Consider the following 14068-nt stretch of genomic DNA (forward strand, 5'->3'; position numbering starts at 1 on the left):
GGTTACTCATTCATGTCATTTAAAGTACATCAGATTACTAAAACCAGACAGTTTTTGCTTTCTATCCATTTCTACTACTCTTGCTATTAGATTTAATGACAGATGCTGTGAATTGAAAAAGAAACACCAGAAATCTTTTTTACTTGCTTTTTGAAGGATGTTTGCATTTAGTTTTGGGGTTTTTTTTTTAAGACACTCGATGGCTTATTGCTATGACCCAGCTTTGCTTTGAGATTTCTGTGGGATTTTGGTTAAACACTCTTATTGCGAAGGAGTGGAGTCAAAGAGAGATGAACTGGAAATGGCTGAGTTACCTCCTTCCCATCCTTCATCCCTCCCCCAGTGGGGACTTTGATGCCACTAGATGTAGCGACATAAATAATACCCAAATTCTGGAGTGCACCAGAAGTTTTTCCCTTTCCTTCCATCAGTTTGCCTATTCAAGGTAATCCTAGGTAGCTGATGTCTAGCAATACATAGTGGTGGAAGGTGAAAGAGGTAAAAATAAGGCGTGCATGCACCTGTAGGTGATGTTCAGGGGAAGTTTTCAAGTGTCCAGCATTGATCTGACTTTACTTTCACCTTCATTGTATGTTTTGGACTCTCTGACATCTGTTTGTTCCTGGATGACTTGCATTTGGGTTTGTTGTTTGTTTGCTTTAATTTGGAAAAAAACCACATCCTAACCTATAACTGCACTGTAAAACAAACAGCAAAACACCAGAAGCTGTGATAGAAAGTCATAGGAAACCAAAAACATAGCAGTGACATGAATACATTAAGCTGGAGCCGAAGGGGACATGGTAACTTAGTAGGACTGAAGTGTCTGAAAGGGCTGTCAGTGCCTGTGTGGCCCTGGGGAGGACCATGAAGGGAGCTGGTGGCCAGTGCCCAACCACGAGGAACAGAGACAAGACCACCTCCTCATCACTGTTATTTCTCTGAAAGGCTCTCTAAGCCCTCTGAATTTTCAGGCTCTGCCATGGGGGCTGGTTTCATGCCAGCCGGCTGGATGTGCAGGGGTTGTACCCCGACCCACCCTTTGATACCATCCCACCTCCCCGCACCCAAGGGATACTAGCGGAGGTGAGAAAGTAGATTCCACTTTTTGGCGGTAAGTGTTTGTAGCAGAAGGGGAGTTAGTAGCCTGAGCCTGAGTAGCCTGAGCGGTCATTGCTTGATCCCTCCCAGCCGTGTAGAGCAAGGGAAATCTGGGCAGAGCGAGCAGCCCTCTTCTCCAGCAACTGCTGCTGCACCCTACCCAAACTGAGGCTTTCTAACCCCAGTTTGTGCAGATGAGCTCGAGCGAAGTTTAGCACGGCTACCACTAGCAGTTGTGCTTCGGTCGGTGTAGAATGACACCCATGGGTGCCCTCCATCTCTAGTGCCACGCTCTACTGGGTGCTGCCCATGTGAGCTGCAGGCAAGGTGGTGGGAGATGATTTCTGAAAGCACCCCTCTCCTGCTCACCATGCCAAGCAGAGGGCAGTGGGAGCCGTGGGAGCGGCAGCCGTGTGCCTGCCCGCTGGCCGCCGGAGCCGACGCCACCGCGCCTTTGCTCTAAAGCTCAACTTCAGGTTTGTTTTTCCCATTGTGGCCTTTTTTAAGCACCACCTCATCAGAGCAGATTTGCCTTTTGTGTTGGAGAGGGACAGTCAAGTGGAAGAAAATTTTGTGTGAGCTTGGCTCTGTCAAATCTACTTATCTCCTTTTGCCTTCTGCACCTCCTTCCCGAGGAGCAGCCTCCCGCTATTGTCACGGGCCCTCCAGAGCGACCGGCTTTTGCTGGAAGAACAAGAGCAGTGGATTTAGGGCACCAGGCAGCAAGGAGCACCAGGGACAGCACAAGAAAAACATTATTAATTCTGTCTACGCCCTTCCCTTAAAAGGTCTGACAGAGGGTTGCGTATTTTGTAATTAAGGTGGTTTTTCCTGAGCTGATTACGTGCATGGTAACAAGGTTTTGTCTTTGGGGAGCAAAGCCAGCGTCTTCTGAGCATCCCAGGCAGCGTTAGGGCAGGGTGAGGGGAGGGAACTCAGGGTGCGGTCCAAATGCCATCCCTTCAGTCATGATTGCAAATATTTCTAACATTTGCTTAGAAAAGAGGAGCGTAAATGTTTTGCGTCTAACTCCTGCCTGTTCATATGAAGCTCAGGTACTGGAAGGTTCCCAAGTCCCTGTCATTCTGCCCTGCTCTGCCCAGTAGTTTAGGCCACCACATAGGTACCTGATTTCCATCAGACCTCGAAGACACCTTATGGAAACGGTTCTTCTAGGTGGACATGGCCAGCCCTCTTCTCCACCCTTCTTTCCATAGCTGTGAGATACAGGGTCCTGCATTGGGAACCACCAGGCTGCCTCAGAAGGGTTTTTGGATTAACCCTCCATAACAAATCAAAATTGTCTTCCTCTTATTTTAAGTACAAAGAAATAATTAATTTGTGCCTTAAGTTCAAAGCCAGATGTCTTTCACTAACTAGCCAGTCAAGAGGGTTCAGTGGCTATAATTTGCTGGAGTAATGGCTGCAGCAAGTGGATCTTTATTAGGTTGTATGAGATGATGGGTGTTTTTTGAAGCACCAGCAATGGCAGCTGAGATGTTGTTACTGTCAGAAGAGGAGAGGTAGATGAGATGGAGGCATTTTATTCTCTTCCCTTTTAATTCTGCCTTTTGCAGTTGCAAAGTGACCACTGTACGTGGGGAAATAGAGAATGTGGTGCTGCCGTGGCATGCAAAGTGAGGTTTAATGTTAGTTTTCTTTCAATAGTGTCTTGTTTTTCATTGTCAGATGTTACTGATGAACTAGGGACAGGGAAAATAATAATTTTTTGTTTTGATGCTACTTTAAAATCGGTGACAGGAGTGGAAGAAAATACATTGCCTATCAGCAAGAACATTTTCACTTGACACAAACCACATGGGAACTTCCAGTTGGAAATATCTTGTGTGGGCTTGGTAGGTCATGAATCCTGACTTGCCTGAGCTGCAGCTAGACTAATTCTCTCCTGTTTGTTATGGTTATATGTCTCCTGTGTCATATGGGATCCAGCCCTGCAAAAGAGGATTTGGGGCAAACAGTGTCTGAACTGTACTTCCTGCAGGGCACACTGCAGCTTGGGCCAGCATTGGTTGGTCTTGCCCAACAATAAATTTTTTTAAAACTTCTTTCAATAGAAGAACCCAATTTTGAATGGTTTGAACAGTAGCAAGGTTCTGGCACGTATTTTCTGTTGTAAAACATGAAATCTACAGCATCATCCCTCTGGAGCAGGCATGCAGGCAGGGCCCAGGGCAATTTAGCTGTGTTTAGGGAAGGAAGCCTACTTAAATGCTCCACTGTAATAAACTGTTTCTACAGATAATGCGTCCCTTAGTTTATACGTAATATGCTTCTGATCTTTGCTTTGAGCCTCTTATAGCTGCTTGTGCTCAGTCCAAGAGTCGAGTGTCTTAGGAGCTGGATAAACACAAAGATAGAGCCAGTTGTTAAGGAGCTATAAAGATTTAGAGAAGTTGACCTCGTGGCCATTTGGGGTATTAGTTGGGCGTATTTCCCCCATGGCAGAGCAGTCCTGTGCTCCTCCTGCTGCTTGTTGTGCTCCTGCTTTGCAAGGGAGTAAGTCTGACTGAATCCAACGGTGGATTTGCCTGTGTCTCACCCGTATGCAGTTGACTTCTCGTGGAGAATGCAACTGCTGGGACCTTTAGCTGGGAGGGCCAGCTCTCCTGCTGAGGTTGGAGAGAATAGGTTTCAAAAAAAGACCTGTATTTAAACAAAATGAGAGAATGACTGAAAAACAGCTCTTCCCAAGAAGTGGTAGGGTCATCATGCTGGCTTTTAGGTTAGGGGGAAAAAAACCACCTGTTTAAGCTTTTTACTGTTCTTAGTCAAACCAGGATGTTATTCTGTTTAACCAGATACTTTTCTTTAGGGTATTTGCTTCCAACTGCTCAAAGTAAACTTCTGTTGCTGGCAGCAGAAAGTTGTTTGCTTCCCATACAATGAATTGCTTTCTTTTTAATATTTTATTCGGCACATAGATGCACGGCTCCAGAAATATCGCACAACTTACCCGTAATAGCAGAGTTTTCTGAACCCCATTAAGAAGTGCTATGTTGTGCAGGAGAAGAGGTTTCCTTCATTTCAGCTGCAGAACAAATGAAAATGAGTAAAATCTGTGGGGTTTTCCCCCCCATTCATCAATGCTGATTTTACTTTTTGCATAGACAGCTAATTTGCTCGTTGCTAGCCTGAAGGGAATTCAAGTCAAAAAGGAGGATCGAGTTACCAGAAAAAGGTGCTCCTGTCTCTCAAGAACAAAGTACAATGAGTCAAGAAAAAAACTTTGAAAATTTGTCAAATGCCAGAGTGTAATTTATACTTGTCCAGGTTACTCCATCTATGAATATTTGTGTAGGATATTTTTGCAACTGTTTGCTTTAGTATCTTGTAAATATGGATACTATCGGTGACTGACAACCTCCTACTGTTTATGTCATGGTCTGAATCCTTGCATGAAACATGCACCGCATGTACTTAAGAGATGCGTGCAAACCCAAACACATGGTATTTGTTCCTTGCTAATGCTTCTTTCCTACCTTGTTGTTCCTCATTAAGTTTTTATTTAGTATATTTGAAAAGGCCTTTTCCTCAAAGAATATGAAAAAAAAAAATTGGTCCCTCATCAACACCATGTTTCAGATTCACAAGCAGACCTACATAATTATTGTTAATAATCTTGCAGGTTGTTCTGTAGGCCATTCAGTGTGCTGAGATGATTGCTATTGACCTCAGGAACTCCTGGAGTGGGTGCTTCCGTCACAACTCACTAATCATGGATCCCAACCAATAGAAAATGTTTTTCCCTGATAAAGAAATTGCGCAGTTACTTTAAGCTTTCTGAAATACCTTCTGCTGGTAGCCCCATCCTCAGCTCATGTACCTTGCTTGGCATTGGCAGGTTGAGAGCAGTCATAGTGGGTTAATGTTACATATGCAATATATACGTGCATGTGTGTGTGTAAATTTTAAAATAATGTATTTTGGGGAAATCTTCTAAATTCACGGGCCTTTTCATGTCAAAATTTCTAATTCTCCTCAATAAATAGGTACAACTTGGATTACTAGCTGGGCATGCATCCCCAGACTGTGCCAGTGCGTTCCAGCTCTCTCCTGGCATATCTGAGCTCTCAACCCCCTGTGCTGCTCAGCTTGCCTCCTTCCCCACCTTGCTGTAAGAGAAATGATCATTTCTGAGTAGTGAACTTGTCCTGGTATGGTTGTGGACATGAATATTAGCCACCCTGACTCACATCAGAGTCATTTGGGTGTGACTTTTGCTCACCACATTCCTTTGCCAAGTTGGAGCTGGTTGTGTCAGAAACAAATTAAAAAACTCCAAAAAAACTCCATATGCTTCTTTTTTGCCTAAGTCCATTCAACGCTGGTGGTCTGAAGTGGCGATCCTTGTTTTAAGTCCTGTGAACAGTAGGTTGTGGAAGATTCCTTCTCCCTTGCTCTTGTTTTACAGAAAAACTTGTTGCATCCTTGGAGCTGCTTTTTGAGAATTCATAATTTTGGACCTTATAGTAAAATTGCATTTCACACATAGGCCTGGTTTTGCTCTGCAAAAGTCAGCATGGTGGATGTGTGGGTATCCAGCAAACTGGAGATGTGTTTCTGTAAGGGATTTCATAGGTAAAGGTGCGGAAATTATAATAGTTACTCTAAATTAACACAGAGCGCTGAAGCAAGGTTAGGGAAAGTAATTTTGCCACTTGAAATCTCTCTAGTACGTTAAGTTACTAATGAATCCTGCTTTCCAGTTACCTGGAAAGGTTACTAAAGAGATTTGGGTTCTTGGAGGGGCTAAAAGAGAAAGGAACCGACAGAGCTGTGGATGGGCAGTGAACAGTTAAATATTTGGCTTAGATAATGTAGGATTTCTTATGCTAGCAGAAGCAGGAATTTGAGGAACTTGTATCTAAATGCTTTTAAAAAAAATTTATGATCTGATTTAAAAAAAATCACACTACTGGAGAGCCCACAAACTTTGGGGCGTTATGTTAGGTGTTTCAGTTCATAGCACTGAAAACATTGCAAGTCTGGTACAGAAGTCAATAGTTTTTGTCCAAGTGCAGCACATATTTAAATTGTATTAGCTTACTAAATGCAAAACTAAGTGCAAACCTAGAAGAAGGCAGAAGCTGCTTTTAACAGGAGAGATTTGGAAACATAAAAATGAGTTCAACACGGGGAGCTTTTAGAGGACACTGATTTAGTCAGTCCACTTAAAAGTTGCTCTGGGTGTTTCACAGGGCTTCATCTCTTTCACACTTTCTTCTGTGAACTCCTTAAAGCAGTGGATTTAGATGTTTATCTAGAAGTGGACTGTAAAAGATGGAAGGTGGTATTCATTGTGTGGTTTTGTGGACTTCAGCAAAGCCGGTGCCCTCCTCTTGCCCCCTCCTAGCAAACTGAAGAGTGGACCCCAAAACCTCTCTCAAATCTCATGACAGAGGTGTGGGAAGCAGGCTTTTTAAGAATAGTATGGTTTTCTTTGGTATAAAAAATATTTGTACTCCAAATACAGATTTGATTCTAGGACAGGGCTACGTGCAGTGAGAAATAACCTGTTGTGTCTGGTGAAGATACTTGTAGTAAAGCTGTATTTGGCACTTTGCTATTGAGATTTCTAGGCACTTAAAATTATTCAAGGATGTTAGTCTAAAGAATTACATGCAAAGGCAATGGATTTTGTAGTCGAGCAAAGGGCCAGAGTTTTTAGGACATCTGAATTTCCAACCTTCCTGAAACATCCTTGACTTGAGATTGGGACTATTTATGTCGTATCTGGGCAGCTTCTATGGTCGAGGGATGGATTTGGGATCTGGGGTGGCTGGAAGTTGCCCAGCTATGCCACGCTGCCTGCCTTTCCAACGTTGCAGGGTGATGACATTTAATTTTGGTTCTGTGTGGAAGCGAGGGATGGGGCTTTGAATTGCCACCTAACTCCTGCAACGGCCATGGCCACTGAAGGCGAGCGCATGTGCCCAGTTGCTCTCCAGAAGCACCTATTTTGCCAACAATGGTTTATAACAGATCACCCAGGCCAAAGAGAGCATTACCCACTCGAGGAGCTGCTGTAAACTTGGTTGCCCTTTGCTGCTTCTGCCTCCGATTTGGGGGGGAGTGGGAGGGGAAGGGAAATTATAGGAAGCGATGGCGGCGGAGAAGGGGATGCAGCGAAAGGAGCCCCCGCTGGCATGGCCAGCCTGACCCATTCAGCAGGGCTGAATACGATAAATGCCGCTTTATCCTTTCTTGAAAGGAACAAGATAGCGCGGCCTAAATGCCTGGGTGTGCTTAAATAGGCAACTCTGGGACACCGGAGTCGAGGGCGTTTGAAATCGGAGCTCCCTGACAGGCAGGGAGCTGCCACAGGTCACCTGCCTCGCTCCATGGGGACCGGCCCAGGTCTGGCAAGAAATCGTCCACGGACGAATTGTAGTACAAATTCCTTCCTTTGTTGATTGGCCTCTTTCACTAGACCATGGCCTATAAAAAATTGTGTAAAAACAATTCTTAAATATTATTTGAAAGGGCAAATGGCCACGCTGAAAGGTTTGACAGTTTGACATATAGCGCCTGGTTTTGCTCGCTGGGGAACGGGCGCGCGGAGCCTGGGCTCTTCTCCTGCTCCTTACAGGCTCCAGGTTTTTTTTTAAATAGCGTCTAGCTGCTGTGCAGAGTCGCTGCGCTCCCAGCAATTTGACAGGCAATGAGTCTGCTTCAGTGATCTTAAATCCTTTTAGACTAATTTGCGAGCGAGCAGAAAAACAGCTAGCACCTTCAGATCCAGCGCTCAAAACCAGAGAATCAGGTATTGCCAATTAAAGTGCCATTTCCAACCATCATATCAAGACAGATTACTTGCAGTTCCTCTGATAATGTCACGCCGTGCCTAAAGAGAAAGCAAGACGGAGTTTCTCCACGGACAAAGGATCTGTGTAGACCAAACTCATTGGCGACCAAGGCAGAGGGAGCATGATGCAGATCGTGCATACAGCCATGCATATGTGCAGCGTAAACGCGAGCGGTGCGCCTGCTCTGCCCCCCGAATGGCCACGGGCCATTTTGAAGAGCCTGTGGCCCCTCAGTCACTGGCCTGCTAGTTAATTGCCACACGGACTTTGTGACACATGGGCAGATAATATGACATTTTCGGTTTCTGTCACTAGCAAACGCCACTGCGTTGCTTGCACTAGTTGCTAAGAAGCTGTCAGAAACCATTAGCAGCTGGCTAAAGTTGCCCTATGGCATTTCCTCATGGCATCAGCAAAACAAGCATAAATCACCCAGCGGAGCCTCCCGCTATACTAATGAGGCTGTAAGCTTGTTTATGGACTAGCATCATTTCTATGATTATTTCCACCTTTTCAGTTCGCCTTCATTTGGCGGCAGGAGAAGTCAACTTCAGGAACGGAGTCGCCGCTGACATTTTACAAATGCAGTTCATAGCTGCTACCGTGTGGCTGGTCAGTGGTGCTTCAAGTTTGTTTAGTGATCTTTGAAAAGAGGAAAAGAGGAAAAAAAAAAGGGGGGGGGGGTGTGGAATCTCTGGAGACCTCACAGAGGTGAGTGTATCGAGTTGCAAAGTAGATGGAAATACTAAAATCCACAATTGACCATTTAGACTTCTCTCTGTGGTTTCAGTCTTTACAGGATCAATTTTCCATTTAAAAAAAGTGGAAGAGGTTAAACAATTTATAAAAGTCTACCAAAGCATTTGCTCTTAGGATAGCCGAGTGCTTTCTTATCCTCTCCCTGCCTTTCACTTTCTCTAACTTGTGTCGGACGGGGCCAGGGTTTATTGTTTTAGGCTTTTCTGAACATGCACCAGTATTTACACTGGATTGAAAGCATTTGCTTCCAATGAAAATCTTGTCTTAGATTACAGCCCAGCAGTGTAATTTCCCTCCCAGATGGGAGTAAAGTAGCAGTATTTGCCTAAAAACAGTAGGAAGAACAAACTGTGCATTAAGCTAAGGCTGTTTTTGGCTTGAGCTAATGATGTAACAGAAACCTTTTATTTGGGATAGGTCACCGCCAGGGATTGAAGGAGGTGATCTGGCTTGCGCTTGAAAGGTTTCTCCATTGTATCTACATAAGTCTTCACTTAAAAAATCCTGTTCCTAATGCTTCTGCTTTCATACAGCAGAAATAAACAGGAAAGGTTCTGGGGAGTGTTATAGGTGGAATGCAGAAAGCTTTTCCTCTCCTAATGGAGGATATAATTCAGGTGCCCCGGAGGCATGCTTTCAGGAATTCTCTTGCCTGAGGTAATGGGAAGCTAAGGCTGCTTGAAGGCCTTGATTATCTATTGATGCACAAAGCTGGAAAAAAAGTCAGCTCCCTTGGATTATAGTAGATATTTCCATAAATTATCAATGAGTCCTCCTCCCATCAGGCACGAGGCAATGCCTGCTAAATTAATCTGAAGGGGGGTTGAAATGAGGAAAGAGTGTATTTTTAAAAAAATGGGGTAGGGGGGAGAGGGTGGGTGGACGATTGCAGGGAGGTGGTGAAAGGCAGTGTCATTAGGTTAGAAGCTTTTCATTTTTAATCAATGAATGTGTAATACTTTTCTTTTCCTTGTTTGCCTCTTGCAGACAGAAAGTGGATTAGCCTGTGGAATTTTAAATGCTGTTGAGTTGTTTCCTTTGCTCATGTTTCTTTTATGAATTATTATTTTATATGGTGAATTGCTTCTCTGTATAAAAGCCTTTTTTTTTTTACATACTGGGCTTTCAAAGAATTTGTCAGATATCTTATTTCTTCATAAAAATCTTGTTTGTTTCTATAACTACCCAAGGTTACCATTTCGTTAAAGACATAGGCCAAGTCATAAGGACAATTATAAATTTGCCACGGTCAGTAAGGTACTAAAAATATAACACTAATAATAACTTTTTTTTTTTTTGGTGCTGAAAGCTGTTTAACAAATAATAATTTTGACAGTTTGCATCCTTTCTTGAAAAAAAAAGTCTTTTTTAAAATTTTTATTCCTAACAGAGATAGTTTTGATTCAGCCCAATTCAGATGACTTTTTTGATCATTCTTGCCCAGGGGTGTAAAAAACACTTGCCTAATAACATCAGAACTCCATGTTGCTACAAATACAGTGTCCTTGGAAGCCAGGATATACTGTTCAATCTACATGCAGAGAATGCAAAGACTGATTTGCTCTGTGGACTTGTTTATAAACTGCTTTCAGGGTTTGAAGCAAAAATTGCATGCAGACTGGCCAGGCACTGCAACTTTTGTTTTCCTTTGACCACCAGCCCATCAGTCCAGACCCAAGCTGGCTGCTACGCAGTTATGTCCTCCCGTAGATATATCGCTAATGTGATGAGAACTGTCTGAGACCTTCTCTGCATTAAGGCAATTCATTCTGGATCAGTTGTTGTTTAATGGGAGCAGATACCTATTACAGATGTGGCACACTGGCACAAAGCAGGGTGTTAATTCCTACGGTGTATGTCAAATTGGTAACTACTTATTCCACTATGAATTTCTTTTGGCTGGGGCTGAGAAGAGGGGAGGCCAGTTAGCTACCCACCTCCCATCAAAAAGTCAGGGGAAGTCGAATGTCTATAAAAGACTTAACATAAGCAGTGCCCCAGTCCTCTGTTTTTTTCTGAATTTGGGGAGAGTATATGATTCTGCAAGAGAGCTGCATTCACCCTGCTTTTCGCATCCCGGAGTGGGACGGGGCACGCAGCTTCACACAAGTCATGTGGATGGGACACCATCGATACTTTCCTAATTGCCATCTCAGCCAAAGTAGCTGATTGGGATGAATTTTTGGGAAGTGACCTAGTGTGAAGAAAAGCCACTGTTTCCACCTTTGCAAGCTGGATGCTTGCAAAAAAAATTTTTTTTTTTTTTTTTAAGCACTTTCTATTTTGGGTTACAGTGGCAGAAATGGCCACGCTGTCCTTCAGGATAAACCAGAACGGGGCCGACACAGCCCCGAGACCCTCCCTCTCCTCGTGTGTCTTCCCCCCATCCCTTCAACCCCTGGTGAATTACGGTGTTAAAGAATTTATACCTCATTTAAATATTCATGCAGTTTATACCCAAAGCCAGGCTTCGGCTGAAGTATATAAAGGTAGCATAAGTCAAAATTTGATTCACTATATTTACAGGTGACGGCTTGGACAACAGTGTAGCTTCCCCCAGCACAGGTGATGATGATGATCCAGATAAGGACAAAAAGCGACATAAAAAGCGTGGCATCTTTCCCAAAGTAGCCACAAATATCATGAGGGCATGGCTGTTCCAGCATCTAACAGTAAGTGAACTCTAGATCACATATGCAAAATAAAACATGGAAAATGTCATAGTTGTAGTAGTCGTAGAAAGCAAAAAATACGTATGATGTTGCTGACAGGCAGCTCAGGGAACTTTTCCGAGCAGAGTTGTTGTTGTTGCCTCATTTGCTAGATGCCAGGGGAAGAGCACGGAGCGTATGTTTTTATGGTTTTGGGGTTTTTTTGTGTGTGTTGTTTTTAGATTTTTTTTTGGTTCAAGTCGCAGTTGTTAACGGGACGTCACCACAAAGTGTGACTAAGCTTACACTAATAACCTCGGAGACCTGTCCTGCCCTGCTGCTCGCACAGCTGCAGCTCCCCTTAGCTGACATGGGAATCACTGCTTCAGAGCAGAGAGCAGCGTTCGGTCCCTGGTTCTGTGCTCTGGAGAACTGCAGAAGGTAATTGGGGAGATTAAAAACAAAGCAAAAAGCAAACAAAGACCTTATTCAGATGTTTGTCAGAGATCACCAGAAGCTTCATGATGAAAGGTCTGAATGTATCTGGTTTAATAGCAAAGTATAATTTTTTTCTTTGAGACATTCTCATTCCCAGAGTGTAAGTTACCCCTGTATTTAACGTTATAAAGCGGGGAGTGGGGGGGCAGGTACACAGCTATTTCTGTTGCCACAGCTACCTGTATTTTTTTTATTCCTGGGATTAGAAATCAAAGCTCTGGACAGGTGTGTGGGGTTAAGCTGGATGCTGGAGCTTCTTTCAAGGCTTTATATTGTGTACCACACCTTCTAATGTTAGCATTTAGAAAAGTGTTTCTAATGCCATTCTCCTTTGTCATCAAATTGTGGTGATCTGTCACTGTGTTTCATCCACTGAGGGGATGTGGGCCTTTGGCCCCAGGTTTTCTGTCTGAGCTTTTCTGTGACAGGAGGATAAGGGCCTGGCAAGGGATCCCGGGGGTCTGCAGGTGGTAGCGAAGAACAGCTCTCGCCTCTAATCCCAGCAGTTGACACTCTCCCCTGCCTGTAGTTAGGGTCAGGATGAAACCAGAAGCCGGCCAGCTTGCCCAGCCCCAGTGGGAGACCTGCCAAGGGTATACTCGTAAACTGGAGGAAGCGCTCACGCACATCGCCCCTCCATCCCCTGCTGAGCCAAGAAACCAGATATCTGCCATGACTCTTGTCAGCATGGGGATCAGGCGGGGAATCCTGCCCTGCGCGGTCCTGGGTTGCTATGAATGAACCTTCCTGCTGGAGCACTCCTCCTCCAAGGCCGGAGAGGGCCTCAGATATCTCCCAGTTAATCTCTCTCTCTGGCAGACTCCGCGTCAGCTGTGCCCCACCTTCGCCAGCTCCTTAGCCCTGTCCCTGGTGCATTCAGCGCATCGCTTCTGAAGGCTGAGGTCCCTTTTGGTTTTGGTGGCTCCCCGATTCTAGGTCCTCGCCCAAGAAGAGCTGACAGCCTGGTATGTCTCTGCAGGTAGATGTGAGGTTAAAGACATCTGCCTCCAAAACAGTCCAGGGATGCTGTGCCAGCAGTGATGCTCACATCATCCTGATGCAGCTGGTTTAGGTTCTGCTTTAAGGAGATGCCCTGGAAGCTGTGCAGTCAGGACAAGGCACACCAGGGGACACTGAGCAACTGCATATCAGTCCCCATAGTTCCCAGCTGAAGAATTACAAATTAAGTAGTATATGTTACTATTACTAATACTATTAGTACTTTTTCCTGGAAGTGGCCTGTTGCTGTGTTTGTGCTAGCATCACCCAGGACCAGGGCACAGGAGCATGACGGTCTATCCTGTTAAACTGCTTGAGTAGTCTCCAGCATGCTCTTAGCCTGGGCCAGCTACCACCCTCCAAACCCGTTCCTGGGAGCACAGCAGAAGATAGCAGGGGTGACTCCCAAAAGACCTCATGGCAGGAGCCAACCTGTGTTGAGCATTTAGCTACATGGGCTTGACTTGACCCCACAGCTGGCTTCATGCTCAGTCTCAGGACCAGAGAATGGACCCATTCACTGTTTCGTCCAGATCAGGTGCAGGGTGCCAGTGGCTTTTCACTCTCCTGCTGTGCAGTAATGGTGTGCAAAAGAAGAAATGAGAGTGCCTGTGGAGCTTGCTGCAGAGCTGCCCCTGGGAGACACCATCTGAGCATCTGCATGTAAGGTGGTCTCCTCTCCTGGAAGACTCAAAATACAGGAACTCCCCAGGACCTATGCAATGAAGCTGCTGCATTTTCTACCTTACAGCACCGAGCTAAAGCTTGCTTTAAAAATCCACCATCCCCTGTGCAGATCCAGCCCAGTGAGATGAAGCATGCAGATTTATTGCAGGGCAGGTTTCTCTTCTTCTGGCAGCATCAGGGTAGCTCCGGGCTTGTCTGATCAGTTCAGTAAAGCAGAATTGGTTTACCCAGTCCAACCTTCTCCAGCTAGGACCTTGAGGCAGATCTTTCAAATTGACTCTAGGTGGGTTTGTGGACAGTTCCCCCAAATTAAAACATGGCCGGACAACATTGTAGGCTCTTCCAAGCATGTGTTTCAGCTGGGAGTGCTCTCACTGGAGTGAGATGGCACCAGAGAACTTGTGCATCTAGAAGAGCAGTGGGTCTTGTGCGTGGAGGAAGATGTCCTCCAGGCAAGCACATTGATAACCTGGGCAAGAGTCAAAGCTACGGTTTGAGCTAGAGGAATATAACATGTTGACAAGCTGCTTGGGGTGCTGTCCTCTC

The 14068-nt window shown here is 44.9% G+C and overlaps 1 protein-coding gene across 8 annotated transcripts in view; it reads left to right on the forward strand.

Moving 5' to 3' along the window:
• MEIS1 (Meis homeobox 1) overlaps nt 1-14068 on the forward strand; it is a 110396-nt gene that overhangs the window by 47217 nt on the left and 49111 nt on the right. For all 8 annotated transcript variants that reach the window (XM_030022312.2, XM_030022317.2, XM_030022314.2 and 5 more), the window contains one exon: nt 11214-11359. In XM_030022312.2, the coding sequence (XP_029878172.1) occupies nt 11214-11359 (146 nt within the window). The remainder of the gene's footprint in view (nt 1-11213; nt 11360-14068) is intronic.

The sequence above is a fragment of the Aquila chrysaetos genome, chromosome 8 (assembly GCF_900496995.4).
Source record: "Aquila chrysaetos chrysaetos chromosome 8, bAquChr1.4, whole genome shotgun sequence".
NCBI classification, from domain to species: Eukaryota; Metazoa; Chordata; class Aves; order Accipitriformes; family Accipitridae; genus Aquila; species Aquila chrysaetos.